The 22,817-nt window shown below is 49.2% G+C and overlaps 1 protein-coding gene and 1 long non-coding RNA gene across 5 annotated transcripts in view; one reads left to right on the top strand and one right to left on the bottom strand.

Annotated features, from left to right (window-relative positions):
* The window catches only part of PARVA (parvin alpha), a 166,616-nt gene that overhangs the window by 89,120 nt on the left and 54,679 nt on the right, over positions 1-22,817 (top strand). For all 4 annotated transcript variants that reach the window (XM_075546050.1, XM_075546051.1, XM_075546052.1 and 1 more), the window contains exons 2-4: positions 18,487-18,576; positions 18,657-18,727; positions 21,521-21,623. In XM_075546050.1, the coding sequence (XP_075402165.1) occupies positions 18,487-18,576; positions 18,657-18,727; positions 21,521-21,623 (264 nt within the window). The remainder of the gene's footprint in view (positions 1-18,486; positions 18,577-18,656; positions 18,728-21,520; positions 21,624-22,817) is intronic.
* LOC142446688 (uncharacterized) lies at positions 6,585-14,064 on the bottom strand. Its single transcript, XR_012784044.1, has 4 exons — positions 13,225-14,064; positions 12,553-12,622; positions 11,755-11,908; positions 6,585-6,991 (listed from the first exon to the last, which is right to left on the bottom strand). It is a non-coding gene; the product is annotated as an uncharacterized LOC142446688 (long non-coding RNA).

The raw sequence follows: 22,817 nt of genomic DNA, 5'->3' as shown, positions 1-22,817 counted from the left end.
AAGGCAGTGCTACAGGTGTGAACCCTAGAGACAGATGGCGGAGGATCCAGTCTGGGCTCCGCTCTCGAGCTGTGTGACCGCCGTCAGGTTCCATAACCTCCCTGTGCCTCCTTGTTCTCTTCTATACAATGGGAAGAATACTAAGCTATTCACCGGGTTGTTGTCGGGCTTCACCGACTTAACCATGTGCTTTTGAAAAGCGATGCCTCTGAATGTCTGGAACAAGAGAAGTGTGGTCTAACTGTTTGATTCGTCATGGCTCACACGACAGTGATTTTCCACAGGCAGTGTTCCATCAGGAGGAGCCTCTTACCGACCTTCAGACAAATCCAGAATTAGCCTGCAAGCAAATTCATAAGAGCCCTCTGACACATTGTTTGCTAACCAGCCACGCCCAAAGCTTTTGTTTCTATAGCAGACTTAATGTTTGCATTTCATTTCTCCGTGGAGAAGCTCAATATTGTCAATCAGAACGAGGCTCCCAGCCAGCTCCCAAGAGACCATCAATTGCTCATGTGCAAGTTCACCTTGAAATTGAAGACCACGAAGACAAGCCCACACGATGTGGGTATATCTCATCTCAAGCATAGGTTGGACTCAGTGGACACAAATGGCAGAAGGCCAGATGAGTTCGAGGATGACATGAAGAAAGGTCATTAAAAATTTCAAAAACAGGAAAGAAAAGAGCAAAATGGGCTCTTGACTGTAGAGTAGCTAAGGTGATTGGAAGAAATGATGAAGGGAAACAGCTGATTGGATGATTGTGAAGGGAAACTTGAGAAGACAAAGTATTATAATGAAATGTGCAAAGATCTGGATTTGGAAAAGCAAGAGGGAAGAACTAGGTTGACATTTCTCAAGCTAAAGAAAGGGAAATATTATATTTTTCATTTGCCGTATTGAAAGTTACAATATGAAGGATCGCCGGGCAAACATAGTTAATGACGTCGGGAACATCAAAAGATGATGGAGTGCCCTGAATCTCTGTTACCCAAAAGCACTGGTCGCTGTTCTACCATTTTTGGAAGGTAACATGTACTAGCGCTTAACTTCCGAGCACCAGGTTTGCAGTAAGGCTGGGACTAACAGGAAGGGCGAGCTCCAAATCTGTATGTGGGGTTCTCACAGGAACTAAGACCCCACAATTCCTTCTGACAGGAATGTGAATCATCTGCCCTCAAGCAGAGAATATTAAAAAGTGGATCACTCTTCGCTATAACCACCAGTCTCCTTGAGGGACTAGCTGGGGTTTATCCTTGGTGCCCTGTAATCATGAGTCATGCCCTGACTGCCGTGGGTGGGAGGCCCTGGGCCAATCTTGTTAGCTCTTCTGTCTACCCTGATGCATGCCCCAATCATGGCCTCATTCTCACTTCTGCAGTCTCACCTGTGACTGGTGTCTTGATCTGCTGCCAGACGTGCTTTTGTGACAGTTTCCTTTGCCCCCCGCCCCCAAAAAAACTTTTATTGGGGGCTCTTACATCTCTTATCACAATCCATACATTCCTCCAGTGTGTCAAGCACATTTGCACATATGCCGCCATCATCATTTTCAACGCATTTTCATCCCACTTGAGCCCCTGATATCAGCTCCCCATTTCTTCCCCCTCTCTCCCTGCCCTCCCTCCCTCAGGAACCATTGATAAGTTATAGATTATTTTTTCCATATCTTACATCGTCCTCCTTTGCCCCTCACCCACTTTTCCATCATTCATCCCCCTGGGAGGGGTTTCTGTGTTGATCTTGGTGATCTATTCTCATGTCTTTTTACTTATGTATATATTTTCCCGTGTCTTTTTTAAGCCTCAGAATCTCTGCAGCCCCTTGGAGGCTCATACTAGTCCTCATACTAGCGGTCTTCCTCCCTTCTCCAGACGATGCGTCTTTGTCTTGGCATTGTCCTGTTTGAGACCTAATAAATGATCCATTTGAGATTTGGGATCACCTTTGTATCCGAAAACAGTAGCGTATGATCAAAAGCAAACGAATGGAAAGAAGGCCGAGCTCTAGTGAAGGTGTTAGTGAGAAACAAGACTCCAGGGATTGGCAGACTACCAAGTGAGATGTGTCGGCAAACACATGTAATGTTGGCAGCACTCATCTACCTGGCCAATCAACTGGAAGTGGTCCATATACATACCTAGTCCACAGAGAGGTGATTTAACAGAATGCGGAAAGTATTTAACAATATCATTAATATCACACAAATAATTTTCTTTAGTAAACAGTAAATAAATCTAACTGTTCCTATGTATCTGTCTATAATGCTTTGTCTCCTCAAGCGCTCCTTTAAAATCAGCCATTCAGCTATTTCATTTAATCATTTCTACCAGCTGCAGCCGTAGATTGACCAGGGAGCTGCCCGAAATTTCTATCACATTCAGGAGAGGACATGGAGAAAAGGTTAAACTCTGTCCTTTCACTGATGTCAGATGAATTTGGCTGGAAGCACAGAATACCAGAAAGAGGCTTACCTGCATTTGACTAGCTATGTAAAGTCAGAACACGCTGTGGATAACATTTCAAAGAATGAGAATTCCAGACGGTGCTCATGTGGAAAGTGTAGAGAGACCAAGAGGGAAGGAGATACTGTGCCTTTAAAACCCAGAAAGGTTTGTGAAGGAGTGTGTGCTTTCCCCATACTTATCCAATCTCTGTGGTGAGGGAGTAGGCTATATGAAGAAAATCTCAGCATCAGGACAAGAGGAAGACTCATTAACAACCCGTGATACACAGAGGATGCAAACCTGCTTGCTGAAAGCCATGGGGCCTTGGCGTACTGAGGGATGAAGTACTTACCGTATATACTCATGTGTAAGCCGAGTTTTTTCAGCACAACAAATGTGCTGAAAAACTGGGGTTCAGCTTATACACGGGTCAGTGATACCCCAGCGAGGTATAACATCTCTCTGCCCCCCACTCCCAGAGGTAACAGGACAAGCACCCGTTATCTCACAGATGATTGCCGTTTCTCCGCTGTTCATTCAAAGCCCCACTGACACTGCAGGGCTTTGAATGTCTGTTTACTCACATCTAACCAATGAGAGCCATCCTATGACGTGTATCTTTGAATAAGCCTTTTAAAGACCTTGTGCGAAGGATGTGGCATGAATGGATGTCACCTGGTCAAGCCCGACAACAAAAGGAGGAAATCTCATGTAGTCTGACATAGAGTTAATAGCAAAGTGGGTTCAAGATGCATGGGAAGACATTCCAGAAGACATGGTGCGACGTGCCTTCCACAAATGTAGTATTGGTAATGCTATGGATGGCAGTGAAGACTTCGCTTTGTATGAAACTGACAGCAGTGATGGTGATGACGGCGATCTCAGTGAGGACAGCGTCTATGATGACCTCACACCAGCTGAAGCTCTGCATTGGGATACGGATGATGATGAGGGATCCAGTTTTGAAGGATTTTAACTTTACATTTTAGCTTGGTTGCTGATTGAGCTCAGGGAATAGTACTCCTAAGGTATCATTGTTGATACCTTATTGTTTTTGTTGAACCTATTTTCCACTTACTGTGCTGGTTTACTAATGTTAAATGACTTGTCCTTTTATTTATGTTTTTTATTTAAAATAAATATTTAAATGCATTACCCTATTGATGTCTCGATTTTTAGTAATTTTATTTTCATTTGTTTTGATTACTGAAACTCACCAATAGCTTCTGCATTTTCCACCCTAGTCTTACACTCAAGTCAGTCAGTTTTTCTGGCTTCCAAGGTAATAATTAGGTACCTCGGCTTATACTCGGGTCGGCTTATATTCGAGAATACACGGTACTTACTGATCAATGACCGCAGCCTTGAGCCTGACCTCCAGAACCAACCGAATTCACTGCGATCGAGTCAATGCTGACTCAGAGCGACCGGCTGTAGGTTTCCGAGGCTGTAGCTATTAAGGGGAATCGAAAGCTCACGGCGCTACTGGTGGATTTTTAATAACCAACCATGCAGATCACAGCCCAACGCGTCAACACTACACTGCCAGGGTCCCCTCAGTATACAGAAGGAAAACAAAACTTCCCAACTGCACCAGTAAACACCATCGTGATAAAGAGAGGAAAAATACAAGGATTACACTTTACTTGGCTCCATCATCCAGGTCCACAGAAACAGCACGGGAATCAGAAGATTCACGTTGAGCAAGTCTACTGCAGAAGATTCTGTACAGTGCTACGGAGCCAGGCTGCCTCAGCGAGGGCTCAGAGCCACCAGAGCCAAGCCACGGTGCTTCCATTCGTCATATAAGCATGGGAAAGCTAGATGAGGAAGAAGGACGCCCGAAGAAGGATGGACACCTCTGAGTATGGCGTTGGCCAAGAATACTGTGGGCTGCCAGACAGGTGAGCGCGTCTGCCCTGGAAGAAACACGGCCAGATTCTCCTGAGAAGGAGGAATGGTGAGAGTCCATCTCACTCCTTTAGCCGTGCTCTCAGAATCGGTCCCTCAAGAAAGCCATCCTGACTGGTCCTCCATAAAGAAGCCCCTCGAGGAGATGCCGTGGACTGAATGGCCAGCAGTTCGGTCCCAGCAGCTGCTACATGGGAGAAAGACGGAGTAGTCACCGTCCCTGAAGGCTAGAACCTTGGAGACCCGCTGGGTCAGCTCTACTGTGAGCCAGAGGGTTGCTGGAAGTGGGATGGCAGTGGGTATAGTGATGCCGCCGTTGACATGAGACATCCTGGTGGTACGATGATGAAGGGACCCAGCTGCTCACCCAGGTCGAAACAGCTGAGAAGCTCTGCTTCGTTCAAGATTGCAGTCTTCCAGAAAGCATCCCTGTGGGGAAATGCCGCCGCAGCCTAGAGAGTCACTAGGAGTTGGAATTGACTCAATGGCCTGCAATAACAACTGCCTTCATTGATGTTGCGCTTTTTCAGCAGTATCGACCCATCACCAAAAGAAATGACGGGTGATTTAAGACGAGAAGCAAGACTGCAAAGACCTGCAGAGGGAGATGAGCAAAGGCACACGGACTCAAGTGATGCAAGAAGATTCAAGCAAGCAAGGTGGAGGGACTGCCACGGGAGCCAAGCATGGCCACCTGCCTGGCCCTGTTGCCTCTCACCTGACCATTGCATCGCCTACACTCTCATCTGGCTCTTTTGTGGCCCCGTCACCCACCCACCCACATCTGTCAGTCTCCACTGCTGTGTTGTGATGCTGACCAGGTGTCAGCAGAGCCTCCAGACTGAGGCAGACTAGGAAGAAAGCCCTGGCGTCTACTTTTGGAAGTCAATGAAAACACTGTAGCTCCCAACTGCTCACAGGGATGGCACAGGATCTGGCAGTATGTCGTTCTGTCGTGGAAGGGGACCAACTCCACAGCAGTTATCAGCAACCACCCTGGAAGAGCACTCAGCCCTCGGCACTCAAGTCAGAACTGCATGGGGGCCTTCATTGTGTTGCAGATGGGGTACGTGTCCTCACTGCCTAATAGCACCCCCACATACCACACACAGGCAGACACGAGGACTATCAGGCACTGTGCTAGACTCCGAGGGCCAGCAAAGGCAGCCGCCTTTTAGAAGCCAAGTGTCCCAAGGATAGGCACTTACTTATCTCTGTATACTTACCTTTGGGTCCAGCCCCTTGCATGCATAAATGTTCTCTAGTCTTTTGTGACTGAGTGAAGTAAGCAGTGTGAGATCAGCGCTGGCTGCCCGTGGCTAGGTTGCTCAGGGTCCACATGCTGTATGTCAGGAGCCAGCTTACCAGATCCAAGGTCTGCCTTCTCCTCCAAGCCATTACAAGGGCTGGGGGGGCTGGGGGGCGGGGGAGTTGGGGGTATGTGTGTGCGGCTGCACAGCAGATGCACGCAAAGGCACACCAGGCTGGTATTTTCCATTAGGGTGGCACATCCATGCTGCCTTCTACATAAGCAGAACCAGACCTTTAAAACCAAGAAAGTGGTTCTGGTTTCCCTTCTAAAAAAAAAAAAAGAGAGAGAGAGATAGACAGGGGGAGTGTCATGGCCAAAGACAAAGAACAGTGACGCTTTGTTCCCCTGAGCCCTCAGTGACTGTGTCATTTTTAAATTTAACTCCCATGGCCTACTGAGACCTCAACCAATGTTTCAATGCAGAGCTGGTTTGGCTGCCCGAAGGCCAGCCAATAGTGCTTTAGCTCGCCCCCGCCCTCACCAGCAATTGGAGGGCAGCTGGGTCACGTGCTTGGCCCACAATGAATACATGCCCAGGGGCCATTGGCATGGCAGCCTTCCAACTCCAAAGAGACTATAAAACCAGACGAACAAAGAAATGGGTGGAAACTATAAGACTCGGGACTATCGATCTTCCTGTCAGCTCCCCGTCACAACGCCAGCCTCTAAGCTCCCTCCGTTGGCTGCACTCCAAGGGCCGGATGTCAGGGCCTGGTGACTGAACAGCTGTGTCAGGCAGAGGAGCATGTGGGGGGACCTTGACAGCTGGCTGAGGCCACCACGAGCTGGAGCCCACGTTCATTTGATGCCATATATTTTGGCTCCAGAGACAAGTATCCTTTTAGTTAAAAGTAATAAAAATTCTCTTATTTAAGGGACTAAGGGTTGAGGCTCTGTCGACGTTTTTTGTGTTGTTGTTTTTTTTTTTTTTTTGGCAACTCCACATGTTATAAAAGTGAACCCACATGTTTTAGGGGAGGGTGAGAATTAAGAACAGAATCTATCTCCTTAACCAAGCCTGTGGCAGAAGAATGCCGAGCTGTCCGTGTCTCCTCTCTGGAACCTGTGAGTGTGCTGCTACAGGACAGAGGGGATTTGAGGTTGCAGATAGAATCACAGTTGCCGATCCACTGGCCTCCTAAAAAGGGCATCTTGGATTATCCTTTGGCCTCTGTGTCTGTTCTCTTGCTCGTACCAGGCTTTCTCCATCGCTGTTGGTTTGGAGTAGGTCTTAAAGAGTCAGTCTTCCACCTTTGTCACGCTTCCTCAGTACATGATTGCCATGACTGTCTGGGGGCTTTTGCCTTCCATGTGTGTTCGTCTGGGTGGAATAGAGAAACAAATTCATGGACACTGGTATGTGTATAGGAAGAGCCTTATCTATAAGAGCTATTGAACATTGAGAAAGCATCCCAGTCCAGATCAACCCATAAGTCTGATATTAGCCCATGTGTCTGGTACCAATCTATAAAGTCCTCTTCAGACTCACGAAGCACATGCAATGACCCAACATGCAGGAAGATCAGAGGCCAGTGGGTGAGAGATCTTGTGGATCCAGTGGCATTGTAAGCATCTCAGTGCTAGCAGGGGTCTCCACGTGACTTCTCCAGCCCCCAGGGCTCTGGCTGCATCAGGGTGGGTCCATGTGGCTTCTCAGCAGAGAGAGAATCTCCCGCCTCCAAGGATTTCCCAGAATTCTCAGGAGAAGGCCATGCCCACACAGAGGCCTCATTGACTATATGTATATCCTGATTGACAGGCTAGACCAGGAGTCCTCAAACTTTTTAAACAGGGGGCCAGTTCACTGTCCCTCAGACCTGTTGGAGGATCGGATTATAGTTTAAAAAAAAAAAACATGAGCAAATTCCTATGCACACTGCACATATCTTATTTTGAAGTAAAAAGGGGGGGGGACACCCTGCTGGCAGGATAAATGTCCTCAGCTGGCCCCTCATGTGGCCCCGCGGGCTGTAGTTTGAGGACCCCTGGGCTACACTCTACACCCACGCTCTTATCTCTCAAATTGATACCAGATTATGTAACTACCACACCATGTAAACTTCAGAATTATCCACAAACTAGCTTACTGTGACTTTGAGATAACATTGAATCTAGAGTCCTCCAGTCTATGGACAATCTATCTCCATTTGCCTAGATTCCTTTTTTCTTCTTTCACCAGAGATTTATCCTTTTCTGCATATTGAACCTATTATCACTCATTTGTTAGGCTTATACCCAAGTATGCCTTTGGGGAGGGAAGGAATTTGTGTGTGTGGGCGGGGGGTGGGGCATTGTACCTGGTATTATATTTTTAATTTCAAATTCCTGTTGCTCATTGCTGGTATACAAGCAAACAGTTGAAGTTGCTATATTAACTTTGTGTCCTGTGACCGTGCTACCATGCATCCCAGTTCCAGGAGTTATTTTGTATCGTTTCACTTCTGAGTTTTGTTGTTCATGTTGATTCGGTGGCACTTTCTGCCTAGATAGTTTTAGCGCCTGCCGGCAAAGACTGGTCCGTGTTCCTTTGTTTCTTTTCTTGTCTTATCACACTAGCTAGGACTGGTTGCTAAGAGAGCACTACTTCACCTCCTTCCCCGTCTGAGGGCTAAAGCTTCCAGTTTCTCGCCAGTAGGTAGGACAGCAGTGGTACAAATTCTGGGAAAAGACGTCAGGTTGATTTTCCACAGAAAGAAAACGTGTTATGATTTCCTAGGCAGACATTACAGTTGTGTTTAGCTGCTAAGAACTTCTGCAGGAGCCCGTGATCAATTAGGAAATGGAGGGCAGTTTCCGGCAGCACCGAGATTAATCACAGGAACCCGGATAGCGATCTGGAGCAGCCTGACTTCCGCACCGGGGTCCATTTGCTCCGAAGAAGAAAGAACATCCCAGCGATCTGTGTTGTTGTGGGTTTTTTTTTTTCTCAATATTTGTTTTTTCCTTTCCTGAAAACTGCTTAAAATGTCAACGTGACCCACTTTGTGTCTCGCTGCAACTGCAGATCTTGGGAACATGGCTCCGGAATGAGGGAGAAGAGATGCTTTCAAGGCCCCTGACGCTGATCTGCTACTCTGTTCTCTCCTCCCATTTCCCTGTAACCCATTAAAGCCAAACCTCCTGCCATTGTGTCAACTCACGGTGACCTATAGGACAGAGCCGAACTCACCCATACAGTTTCCCAAGCTGTGATCTTTTCGGAAGCATCCTGCCTCTCCTTTCTCCCATGGAGGAGCTGGTAGGTTTGAACAACTAGCCATTGGGTTAGCAGTCCAGCGCATAACCCCAGGGCCACCAGAGCTCCTAATTTCCTCTACACGGTGCCATTTCCACGCTCTCAACACTTGCCCAGAACAAGTGTGACAACACTCAGATCAAGTGAAAATGTACGATTTCCAAGGTCCAGCTCACATGTCTCCTCTTCTGGGACACCCTTTCCCAGTCCACCTCCTTCCCACTGAGTTCTCACAGCCCCCTGGTGACCCACCTCTGCCCCACCCAGGAGGCGGTGCCCTGCCCCGTGAGTTTCCATGCCTGCCTCTCCCACCACCTGTGAGCCACTGGCCGACCTCAGGAGGCTCCCAGTGATGGCGGATACTGGTTGAATGTATGAAATGATTGACCTTACAGAAACATGTCCTTTCTGCTTTTAGAGACCTCCCTTCTATTCTCCTCATTATATGTGTGCCCCCCCCCTTTCTGGAAGCCTCTAGGCATGCTCTGGGAAGTGAGGGCTGTGTGTAGCTACTTTGTTTCTCCTGGAAAAAAGGAAAGAAACATGACTACTTTTTATCAGACCTACTTGTGTTAGGGGCTTTGAGCTCTGAGCTCCAGGAAAGTCCTACTTAGCGGACTTAAACAATAGGGGAATTTATTCTGTCTCATGGAGCAAGACTCACAGAGCTAAGCCAGCTCCGGGGATGGTAGCTCAGTGCTATCAAGGCCCCCCTTGTTTTCTCCCTGGGGGTCCTCAGTATATTAGCTTCTTCCTGAAGCCAACTCACTTCATGGCTACAAAGTAGCTGCTGCAAATCCGTGCGTCCCTCTCCATCTGGGGGATGAGGAGCAATGCACCTTCTCTTCCTCGGGCTTCCTTTCAGGGGGAGGAAAACTCCTTGTAGGATTTCCTAGCAATTTCCTCTCAGCTCTGACAAAGTGGGCTTGAAAAGTTCATGGACAGGTTCCATGGCCTTTTTGGTCCACACCCCACCCCCACACTGACTTTTCGAAGCCCTCTGGTATGCCTGAATAAAAGTTGGAGGTCATGAGCATTATTTAGACTTGTCTAGATTTCTCACCTTGAGAAGAAAGCAGGAGGTGCCCAACTATCAAAAAGAATAGCACCTGGGGTCTTAAAGGCTTGTATTTAAACCAAGTCCACATGGAAGAATTACACCAACCTGTGTGATCCAAAGATGACAATAACAAAATCCAAGTATGATGGCAGGAAAGGTCTCAGAGCCTGACTTGCAAACACCAATTTGTAAAAGGCTGTGGAGGACGGTGGAAGACCAAAATTCATCCACAGAGTACCTTTTCGGATGAGACCTTTGGCAGATCCCCACTGAGCACAGTCAAGGGGCGCCGAGAACAGCCTTGCTCCCAGACAGAGATGATTGTAAATTTGATTGTAGTGGCTGGAACTGTGGCATAATATGATACCTGGTCATCTGATCCCCCTCGGGATCTCTTCTGGATTTGTTCTAGATTTAAATATTTTTTGCTTGTTTCTCAACAGAGGTTTTTTCTCTCTTGTTTTAATAGTGCCATGGTCTTTTCTTACTTCCTTTAAAAATATATACATAAACATATATATGCTGTTTTCTTTTTGTTATTTGCTTTTCTGGATTGTTTTTAGTATGTTTCCTAGTTTATGACACAGAAGGGACAGATGTGCAGAGACACTACTTGATGTAAATAGCTTTCTTGGTGGGGGGGGACAGGATCCAAGGCAGTGAAATGGGAAGGTTTCAGGCATTGGGGAACAAAATCATGAATGCGAGAGGAGAGAGGATGCATGTGAACAGATTGTGGTGATGGATATACAGCTCTATTTTTTATGTTTTACGTTTTTTACCATAATGAATTATTTATTTATCTATCAATTTTATTTATGTGCTTATGCCATTCTTAAGAGGAATTCTCCCCAACTCTGTCATATTTCTATGTATGAAGACAAGCCATGTGAGTTAGTTAAAGTTTATTGTGCCAACCTGGCCGATAAATACATGTGGGGTTAATTGAAGAGTGGAGAGAGAAATGGCTCCGTGAGCCTCGCCTTTCTATATTGCTTTGTGATGATAGGACCAGGGCACAACTGGCTTAGCCAGTTCCTGCTTCAGTTGGCAAGGCTCACTTCCTGCAAGACATCCCTGAGGAGAAGCACCATGGACCTGTCCAGATGCAGCCCTGGGTGCTGGAGCAGCCATGTGGAAACCTGCCAGTGCTGAAATGCTTACACATTCAGTGATTCGGCTTTCCTCCTGCAGTCGGCTTCATAGTGTCTGTTTTGTGAGATGGAGGAGGACTTTGTGGATTGGTGTTGGACATATGGGCTAATGTTGGACTCATGGGCTTGGACAGCCCTGGGTTGGGATGCTTTCTTGATGCGCACTTAACCTTTATATAAAACTCTCTCTTATACATGAGTTTCTGTCGATTTGTTTCTCTAAAGTACCCAGACTAGCACACCACACTTTAGACTGCCACATTTAAAACCTCAAACACTTTCGCTTGATGTCTTCTTTACTGGGAAACGTAAACTTGATTTTGTAAATACATCATCTTCTCCTCCTGTCAATTTCTTTTTGTGACATTTGGGAGGCGCAGTGAAGCAGGGGTTGGGGTGTCAGGCTCAGGAGTGGCCCCTTCCAAATCTGTGGCTTTGGGAGGCTGGTTATACTTCTGGGCCCCCTTATCTCCCACACACGTTTAATATCAGTGTCTGATAAGTAGGACTTCTACAACTTATTTTAAATACACTTGAACTATGCAACTTATGATATGTGAATTATATCTCAATACAACGATTGGAAAAATAAATAGAATGTCTTAGGGCATGGTAATAAAAAACAGATTTCTCACCTTGAGGCCAATGAACAAGGGGTGGGTGGACACTGGGACAAACTAAAGTTTTGTCAGCAGAGAAAAAGGACAAAGAAATCTTGTGGAGGAAACCAACCACCTCTTGCTTGACACAGAATCCTGGGAATTACATCATCTCCATAAGATCCCAAAGCTGGCAAAAATAGACAAAACAAAAACCAATTCATTGCCGTGAAGTCAATTCCAAATCCTAGCGACCCTATAGGACAGGGCAGGACTGCCCCTGTAGGGGTCTGAGATGCCTCTGATTTTCCCTGGGGAGCAGCTGGTGGTTTCAAGCTCGTGACCTTGGCAGTTAGCAACCCAACACAATAAGTACTATGTCTCCCCAATTCAAGCCTAGCTCTCTTGGACCTCCAAGCCCAGTCTCACACCTTGCTGCACAAACGAGTCAGGCTGTGTGTCTGACTGTGCATCTATTATGGAGACACCCACCCAGCTCCACCAAGCCTGACCTTCGGCTGGACGCTGATTCTGTTTATTAAGTTAGGAGGCAGGGCATCATGGGTGGGGAGCCAAGGGCCACTCGTTCCGACCTGGTTTACTTGGTCAGAGGAGATTCGAGGGATGTGCCTCATAGCGCACTCTATACCAAGAAAATTCAATTGCCTCTCTTTCCCTCTCAGAGCCCTGGGATCGGTGAGGGGGCTTCTGTCGGGTCCTGCTTTGGTTTACTAGATGTGAAGTTTCCAAGGCAGGCAGCAGTTTTCAGGAGAGTGGTCACTAATGCACCCCGTGGGGCAGGCCCTCCCTGAGCGGGGCAGTTTGCACACTCACTTTTACAAACAGTTGGCTCGGAGTCAGCAGTTAATGGAACGAGAATGATGCTCCTCTGCCACATCATTTCCTAAAGAAGAAGAAGAAAAATTCCAACAGCAACCACATCTTGGCCTCGCTCCTCAGGTTTGCTATGTCTCTGTGTAGGGCAGAAGGGAGGGATGTTCTGATTGGGGATTTTTCACCAGAAGACATCAGGCCAGCACTGACCTACATGTATAAGAGCCTGTTAGACCACATCCGGGAGTCCTGGATGCAGACTCTGCATGTCCGGTCACATGTTTAGAAGCCCATTGCTGTTAAGTTGAGTCCAATCAATCGGCACCTGGAAGACAGATGAGAACTGTCCCAGAGTGTTTCCAAGGCTGCAGTCTTCACAGAAGCCTGCGCCTCCATCTTCCTCCTTGGACCAGCTGGGGGGTTCAAGGGCCCGGCCTCCGAGTGTATAATTAAGTGCTTAGCCACTGCACGGCCAGGGTCCCCGGCCGCAGGGTGTCCTCGGGTGCCCTCCAGTCAGTGGGGTTAAGTGCAGCGAACAAACAACACTCCGCCAGGCCCTATGCTGCCCGGGAGCCCCTTGTGCAGCCCCCCGAGTTCCCCCAGCCCAATCTTTCTCACTCTGCTGATCCTCTGATGGACCGTGCCTGACCCCCCCTCCTGCCCCCCACTCACCACTGGGAGCTGGTCCCTCCTGATCACTTGTCCAGGTTATATGAGACGGCTCTCCCTTCTCACATCCATTTCTTCCTTATTCATTGCCCCACTTCTGCGCATGTCATCTTTGTGGTCTAACACTGTCAAGAGGTCTCGCATAGTAGAGTTGCCCGATGCCATGCGGCCTTTGATTTCTTAACTACTGCTTCCATGGGTATTGATTTGGGGCTCAAGCAAAACAAAATCCTGGACCACTTCAGTCTTTTCTACGTGCGTTGTGATGTCGTTGACCAAGTTCATTGCGTGGACTTGTGTCCACATTGAGGAGTAAGCCATACTGCATGCTGTAGTCACGGATCTCCCGCAGCCAGTGCGTCCTGCCTTCCTTGTCACCGGGTCCACCTCCTGCAAATCACAAGGTGCTAACGGGCTTTCCTGCAATTGGTGCCATGTTTTTCAATATAGTCCAGCTCCTCAGGATAGTTCTTCAACATACAAGTTAAGTAAGTATGGGGCGAGGGTACAGCCTTGACACACACCTTCCCTGACTGTAAGCCACTGTGGATCCCCTTGCTGTGTTCAAATGACGGCTGCTTTGTGTGCACCATCAATGTTCTGGAATTCCCATTCTTCACAATGTCATCCACGCTTTGTTACGATCCATGGAGTTGAATGCCTTTCCACAGTTGATAAAATACAAGTAAGAATCTGCTATCCTCTGCTTTCAGCCAAGAACCGCTGACAAATGGATGGATGGTTGGCCACATAGCTTCTTCCAAATTTCCTGACATAGATGTTTGAGTGCTTTTAGCCTTGAATCTTTTTGTTGAGATCTTTTCATTGGTATTCTGTCCATTCCTGAATGGTTTCCACCAATTACTGCAGTGTGACTTGCACTTCCTCGTTCAATACCATCAGCAAGATGGGAGTGATGTCACTGTGACAGGCATGCCTCAGAGATATTACGGGTTTAGTTCCAAACCACTGGAATACTGCAAATATTGCAAGAAGGCAAGTGACGTGGGATGTTTTGGCTTCCCAATGCCTGTAGAAAGTTATTTTTACACTTGCCTGTCGTATACACAAAAGCATCGTTCCTATTCAGATAGCATTCTGGCATATTCAGAAAGTGTGGAATGTTGAGAATCACTAAAATGTAACACAGAGAGACGCAGTGAACACATGCTGCTGAAAACTGGTCCCAGCAGACTGCTTGATGCGGCGGCGTCAAAAACCTTCCCTCTGTAAAACTCCCGGTACCTGTGAAGGACAGGAAAGCAGGGCACCGTGAAATGAGGGGTGCCTGCCCCTGCCGCCTAGGGTCGCTGGGAATGAGCACCAGGGCAGTACTGAGCACCAGGGCAATACTGACAAAGAGTTAAGGTGCTGGTTATGCACCACAAGGTGGGGAGTGTGCGTCCACCCAGAGGGGCCTCGGGAAGAACACCTGGTGCTCTGCTCCCCCCAATCAGTAGAACTGGACTCTGAATCGGATTGCACTGGATGGGAGCTGGTCGAGCGGTGAGAACATTCCACAAGTTCACGTACATAAAGCACGCTGAACAGAACCAAAACACCAAACTCGCTGCCATCCAGCCGACTACACCTCCTGACAAACCCAGGGGACAGGGCAGAACTGCCCCCAAGGGTTCCTGATACCGGAGTAAAAAGCTTCATCTTCCTCCTGCGGAGCGTCTGGTGGTTTCATATTGCTGACTGTGAATCGCAACCATGACAATACAATGTACACGATTATTGCCCAAAAGACGAATACCTAAAATAGTGTTAGCTCATGCATAGTGAGCACCCAAGAAATGTGTGCACAACATGAATCATCAAATGGTCCCAGCCACCTTCATCTCTACCAGCTCTCAACTGAAGCACAATTCGCCAAAGCACAGAGTATTAAAAGAAGGATTCTTCCGTGTGTTGGGGGCTGAGGGAAGGGTGTGTGTGTGTGTATATATGTATATGTCATGGCCATAGAGCATGGTGTGTGTCCACACGCGTGCATATTATTTCTGGAGTAGCATTTCCAGCGTTCGTGTTCGTAAAGGGAGAAACCACTTGGCTTTCCCTAGATGACTGTCCAGCCAGAGCCAATTGGTGACGATGACAGGTTTCCACTTACTCAAAGGGTGACTTCTTGTTAGCTCTTTGACCTCTTTACTTTCTGGAGCAACTCCTCAGAGTCTCTTCTGACGTCCATTTGAATGACTTCTTGCTGTAAGAAGAGGGGGAACTCAGGCCTTGCCTTGGTTTTTATGTGGTAGGAACATAGGTTTGGGAATCAGGTCGCTGTGCTATACGGGTAAATTCGCCTTACCTATTAGGAAGCCATTAGATGCATGTATGGAGCTCAAGCCCCAGGCTGGACAGTCCATGTGGACTTCACCGGTATTTCCGTTTCTGGGCTCACCCAGACAACACTGTCCAAGAGAACTTTGGGTGATGGCGGAACTCTTCCACACCCGGCCTGCCCAGGTCCACAGCCACTCTGGCCACTTGAAGTGTGAATGGTGCAAGTGAGGAATTGAATTTTTAGTTGAATTTGGCTTCTATGCAATTAAGTTTAAATAGCCCACAGGGCTAGTGGTTATTGTATGGACAGTGCAGATCTCACAGCGAGAACTCGGTGCTTTTCAAAGTGGGCAATAATGGGACTGAGCAACTTTTTTTAAAAACATAAAAAAGGGCGTGGTGGGCCAAGTAAGTTTGGGGACCTTTGCTGCAGGTAGGAGCAAAGGGTCTTGTGCAGGAACAAGTTGCCTCGCTGGTCAGTTAGTACCACCCCACTACACAAGCTCTCAGCTGTGCTACCAGGCACTCTGCTGGCACAGCGGTTCCCTGTCCAGGCGCTCATTGCAAGGTCAGCAGTTTGAATCTACCAGGTGCTCCTCGGGAGAAGGACGGGGTTCTCCGCTCCCAGAAACAGTGGCTTCCCGGGACGCACAGGGGCAGTTCCACCCTGTCCTCAGGCCTGCTATGAGTTGACATCACTCGATGACAGTGAGCTTGGTGCTTTGGTTTGTTTGTTTTAATTTTTATTTCTAGTTCGACTGGCTTCCTGGTGGCAGAGTAAGGTAGAGCAAGGTTAGAAATTCCAACCCACCACCTTTCTGCTCTCGGAAGGATCCCAAAGGAGTAGTGCTGGCCTTTCCTGTATGGTTGCTATGAGTTGGATTTGATTCCCTGACAGTGAGTTTGGTTGTTTGGGGGTTTTTGTTTGTTTGTTTGTTTGTTTAGTTCTACTAGGAGCCCTGATGGTGCTGTGACTTAGGCAGAGTGCTAGATACAAGATCAGTGGTTCAAATCCATGATGAGGGCAACAGGTGAGGCTGTCTGCTCCTATCAGGACCGTCACAGAAACCCTGTATTGGGTTGCTATGAGTCGGAATCCACTCAATGGCGAAGGGTTACCTGGTTTTCTTTCTTCTTCCTGCTGCATAACTCAGTAGTGTCTGTTCAGTAGGGAGAACTTTACTAATTTGCGAGAGAGAGAAAAAGACTGGCGAAAGTAAATGGTAACTAGTTCTAGAATGAGTATGCAAAGAAATCATAGCAGTCTAAGGAAGTGATGGTTCTTAACTAGAAAACAAATATAAGTACCATCCCGTATTTATAGCTTCACTTTGCTTTGGGAGAGGTCTCGTATTTTTTCAGGGGAGACTTTTGGGGACTAGAGTGGGTTTGTGGCTGGGAGGGCCCAAGTCGACGATGGGCTAATAGCCCATAGAAATGTCAGGGGGCGGCTGTGACATGCCTGGGTGCTGCTCCACAATGCTAGTGTGTCTCCACGGGGGCCGGGTGTTCCACTCTCTTTGTTAGGCAGACTCCGCCCGCGCCAACTACAGCCATCACTGAGTGGGCTAATGTGAAAGAACTCTTTGTAAGGGGCTGCTGCCTTGGCCGTAAGGGTACATGCTGGTAACTGGCAGGGCCAGAGTCAATAAAAACATGAAATGAAATGGAAAGATGGGACGTTGCTTTTATTGAGGTTGGTTGCAGCTGCCGTCCAAGCTCTTTAAGAACCCTTCGGCGACCAAAGCCTTCCGAGCAAATGGCTTTTCTGCATTAATTGGTGAAAGATAATTATCCAAACTGGAGTCGAATTGGCGGAGGGGGGTTTCAGTCGCTGCTTTTAGGGGGGCTAAGCCGAGGTCAGCGCTCACCGTCTCACCACGGGGTTGGTGGTCGGAGGTTTTTTCCACCCCCCGAGGCTCCATGGGGGGGTCGGGTGTGGAGAAGAGCTGGCTGCAAGTCTCTAGTGGTCGGTCCGTGGCCTCCTTTGGCTTTTCTTTGGGGAAGGTGAAACTGTAGAGGCTAGGAGAGGACTCCTGGTTACAGCTTGGGCCGATATCCACAAGGTCAGCCGTTCAAAACCACCATTCACTGCTGAGGGAGAACACAGAGGCGTTCTACTGCCATAAAGAATCGCAGCCTTGGAAGCCCGGGGGTGGGGGCAGCTCTGCCCTGCCCTGTGGGATCCCTGTGAGCCAGGACTGACCCCATGGCGGTGAGTTTTGGAGGAGGCCTGGAGCAGCGATGGTGACCTGGGAAGCCACCCAGTCACTCGGGGAAGAAAAGATCTGGAAGCCAAAACCCTGGGCCAGCAGTCGTCTCCATGACTGGGGGGTGAACTCGGGGCTCACCGAACAACACTGGGGCTTGGAAGCTCGTTCTTCAGATGCAGAAACATGCCTGGTTAAGAGCTGAAGGGAAGGCCAGAGCCCAGGAAACAGACGCGGCTGCGAGGTTTGGGAGCTGAAGCTGGGACTGGGGTGGCGGGCAAGGGGAGAAGGAAAGCGAGGCAGGCGAGAAGTCCCGGAGGTCCGTGCAGAGGGTCAGCATGGGCTGTAATCTCGCCTTAAATTGGTAACCCCCTCCATCCATCCAGAGCACCAAGCCTGACAGCAGAGGAGACCAGAGGCCAACAGCAGGAACTGGAGAGCACCCACTTTGAGCCCGGTGACCAGTCCAAGAATCCTCTCTAAGAGGGGCCATTGTTCAGTGTCTCTCGTTGAGACCTGCCCCTTTCGGTTGGAAGAGGCGAGATTAAGGGGACAAGGAAAGGAGGCCCTTTTAGCAAGGACAGGTCAGGAATCAATGGCAGGCTAACAGCTGGGTGCTAACCTTTGTGGCTTGATCAACATGGAACACTGCAGAGACCCTCCACCCCCAACCTCTGCCCCTGTTGTCATCCGCTTCAGAGACCCTCCACCCCCCACCCCCAGCATCATCCGCTGAAATATGACCGACAGTCCTTCTTTCCCTTCGCAGTCTCAGAGCTTCAGGAGGAAGGGATCAATGCCATCAACCTGCCCCTCAGCCCCATTCCCTTCGAGCTGGACCCTGAGGACACGATGCTGGGTAAGTGGGCCCCCTGCCCCTTTGAATGCATGCCAGGCCCGTGCCGTCACTCTCCACTGAAGCCCCTTTCTCTTTTAAAGAGGAGAATGAAGTTCGAACCATGGTGGACCCAAACTCACGCAATGACCCCAAACTGCAAGAGCTGATGAAGGTAAGGAGGAGGCGGGGACGGTGGGTGGGTGGCTTGAGGAGTCTCCCAGAGTCCCCGGGGTGGACACCAGCAACCCTCCATTACTAACGGAAAGCTCGGCAGTTCCTGCCCATCCAGAGCCCCCTTCGAGGGCAAGCCTGGTGCTGTGTGCCAGGAAGGGCATCATTTGGAAGTCCTGTGGAGCAGTTCCTCTCTGCCCATAGCGGTGCCCGGGGGTGGCATCAGCTCGGCGGCAGTCGGTTGGTGTCCAGACCCCTCACAGCCCCAGTGGCCTCCTCCCCTGTGCTGGTCCCCCCAACCCCCACCTTCTGTGAAGGTGGAACACCGGAGCACTCCCTGCCCTCAGGCAGCTCCTGGACTGCGGATGGGAATGCATTTAAACTGTCACCAATTGTACCAGGGTCCCCGGCCCAATGTCTGCTCTAAGTGACCATCCCCTGTAAAAGTCAACAGATGTGGAGAGAGCTGAGTGGAAGAGATGCCTTTCCAGGAGTTCCTGGGGACCGTGTACCTGGCTCGCTGGCTGGCTTGTGAATGTCCACTACCTGACCATTTCCTGAGACAGGCACACTGTGACCACAGGGGTCTGTCTCTCTGCAGTAAGGCCCTGGGCCTGGGCCTTGCTCTTATGGAAAACGACACATGTTTGTGCCTTAAACTCGGCCTGTCCTTGTGCCCGAGAGTGCAGGAGCCTGTGTGGGCATCGGGACAGCCCTCTGCTTGCTCCTGTCCAACGGCAGGCATGTGTTGGGATGAGGTGGGAGGAGATGCTGTCTGTCCGGATGGGCTCCGAATGGTTCAAGCTTCCACAAGGCTCTCCCAGACCCAGATCTGTACCCAGGCCCAGAGGGAGAGGGAGATTCCAGATGTGGACTGCCACAGGACACAGCACATGAGAGCCACCACACCCACAGGAGAGCTGCCACCTTGCTTGTAGGAAGAGTTTAAGTGTTCCATATCCAGGCTCCTTTGACCCTTTGAAGTCCCAAATATAACCCTACCCTGCAGCCTCCCCCATTCACGCTGCCTTTTGCCTCCTCTAATCCCCCATAGGGTCTCCCCTTGACTTGTCCATATGCATGCCCTCCCCTCCCCCATACTGGGAATCTTCTCCCTTGCAAGCTTCTCCAGGACAGAGGCTGTGTCTGCCTGTATGGGATTGGAGCTAGTGCCCGGTGTGTGACAGGTGCTCCCGTATCACCACGGCCTCACCTGGGACCAGTGGAGCCATGTGCTGTGAACCCCAGGCTCTAGGACGGGCCACCCAAGAATGGAAACCCGGCTAGGTTGCTGCCTATGTCGGAAAGGCTGCACGCATGCAGCCAGAGACAAAGGACCGCGGGCCATGATTCCATTTACATGGACTGGTAGGAAAGGCCAGCGCTCTGTCTGTCTAGGTCGATGGTCAGTGAGAGGCTGGAGGAAGCTTTTTAGGGTGAACGCGCTCTGTTCTGTGACTTGATTGGGGTGGTGATTATACAACTGTGTGCAGTTACCCAAACTCTCTATTAAGTGGGTTTGTTTCTTATATGAAATAACACCTTCATCAAGGAAAAAAGGAGGAAGCACTGAAAAAGGAGCATGCGTCCACTTTCTTACCTGTAAAGCAGAACTTATGATCCCTGCTTCTAAGGCTTTGCTTTGCGATAGCAGTCACATCTCGGGTAATGGCGGTTGCTAACCCCCAAACTAACCCCACTGCCCGGGGGTCCATTCAGATGTAGACCGACCCTAGGGGACAAAGGAGACCTTTGTTTCTGAGACTCTTGAAGGGAACAGACAGCCTCATCTTTCTTACACAGAGCAACTGGTAGATTTGAACTGCTGACCTTGCAGGTAGCAGCCTAGTACTTAACCCACGTGCCACTAGGGCAGCTGCTAAGATATAGACAACGAAGCCCTGGTGGCACCCTGGTTCAAATGCTAGGCTGGTAACTGAGGGGTTAGCAGTTCAAAGCCACCTAGCAGCATGGCAGGAACAAGACCTGCTGATCTGATTCCATGGAGTTTAGGGCCAAGAGAATCCAATGGGGCAGTTCTGCTGTGTCACATGGGGTCGCTAGGGATTGGAATGAACTTGGTGGCACCCAACCGCAATGAGGAAGAGATGGGGACGTTGCTGAGAGGCCGCGTGGTGCAGTGAGGACAGACCATACATTAGGATGGGATAGCCCTTTGCCTTCCGTGAAGTGTGTGGCTCCGGCTCCATCTGTCCTCTTCCGCACTTGATTTCCCCAGCTGAAGAGAAGGTATCAGTAACCGCCTCACAATCAAGGCTCGCATGGCAGAATGGGAGCATGGTGTCTTTTAATAAGCTCTGCCTTTGATTGAGGGGTCTTCCATGGCCCCAGGGAATGCTCGTCTCCCACCACATGTGCAAAGAACGCTTGTCCCCCATTTGAGGAGACTCAGAGCAGATACATATCTTGCCTGAGCTCTTAGGGGAAAATGGTACGTCTGGGGTTTAAACACTGATTCATGTAACTACAGAGCCCATACCCTTGCCTCGTGCAAAACCATAGCACCCAACTCTGACCTTGTTGCCATTCAGATGAAGGGGGCCGGGAGCTGGAGGGTATGAATGAATTCACTGGTGTGTCCAGCAGTCAAAGGACTTACACCTGAAAATGAACAGACCATCGGGACGCACGCTCACGGCCAGCTGTCCACGTCCGAGGTCCTATGGATTCGGCCTTTAAAGGCCCCAGTTCCTTTCTCCTTTAATCGTACAGCATGGGAAAAGTGATCAGTATGGAAAACCCAGGAAACTTCACTGTTCTTCCTTTTTTGTAGGTGTTGATTGACTGGATTAATGATGTGCTGGTTGGAGAAAGAATCATTGTGAAAGACCTGGCTGAAGATTTGTATGACGGACAAGTGCTGCAGAAGCTTTTTGGTAGGAGCAGAGTTGAATGGGGCGCTGGGGTCCTTCATCCGCAGCCAGATGGGTTGCTCACTTGTCGTGAGACAGGATCGTTGTCGTCTCACAGCCATCCCTGCAGAGGGAATGTGAATGGGGAGCATGCGGATGGCTGATCGGTGGAGTCTAGGTATTCTTTCAAAATCTACTTTACGGGAGTGAACTTGCATAAGAGAATCTTGACTAGATGGGGCTGCTCTCTTCGGCAGCCAAAAGGATCAGCAGGTAGACAAGAAGGCCCCACTGTGCATGTATCCCTAGAGAACTTACTTCACACACACACACACACCACCACCACTACCCCCCCCCACACACACACCGGAAACTTGTGTCTTTGTGTCCCCTGGAGGTATCTTTCTGTGTCTCAGGAGTATGTGTATATGTATGTGTGTAGGTCCCCGTGATCTGTGGGCTGGTGTGTGTGTGTGTACCTCTATAATCTGTGCACCTGTGTGTGTTTATGTACTTCTATGACGTATGCGCTGGTGTGTGTGGACTGTGTTGCTATTCAGATGAAGAGGGGCAGGGAGCTGGAAGGTGTGAATGAATTCACTGGTGTCTCCAGCAGTCAAACCACTACTTACACCTGAAAATGAACAGACTGTCAGGATATACACTTAGGGCCAGCTGTCCACATCCTAGGTCCTATGACCAAGGGACCAGTCATTAACCACTCTGAACTATGTCTCTGGCATAGCACTGTCTTTGAAGCTCTAAGCTGATCAGTCTAGCCACCTTTCAGACCAGCCACCTGGGTTGTTCCCCCCAAAACTTTGTAACCAAGATGCCCAAATCCAAGCTTCTCATTGAAGAGTCTCATCATTTTTTCTGTGGCATGACTACTTCGTCGCCAGTTGCATCCATTAGAATCAGAACTCTTCAGATCCCTCCTCCTCCCACACTCCCCATATTCTGTTAGTCACACATCCTGACAGCTGCACCGTGTGTGTAGGAGCGAGAGACAGAGAAAGAGAGGAGAGAAATCCATTCTACTTCCAAATGAGTAAAAGCAAAGCACGTGCCAAGTACTTGGTACTGTACGTGCTGTCGCTTGTACCATTGTTCTCCAGGCCCAGCATCACTACCTGAGCTCAAGCCCCCATCCTTTTTCCTAGGCATCTCTGTTTCCAAAACCCTATTCTCTGCGCTGTGCTATTTCCTGCTTTGATG

Source organism: Tenrec ecaudatus, chromosome 4, assembly GCF_050624435.1.
Source record: "Tenrec ecaudatus isolate mTenEca1 chromosome 4, mTenEca1.hap1, whole genome shotgun sequence".
Classification (NCBI taxonomy): domain Eukaryota; kingdom Metazoa; phylum Chordata; class Mammalia; order Afrosoricida; family Tenrecidae; genus Tenrec; species Tenrec ecaudatus.
Note: the sequence above shows the minus strand (reverse complement) of the source record. Positions and strands in the feature narration are given on the sequence as shown.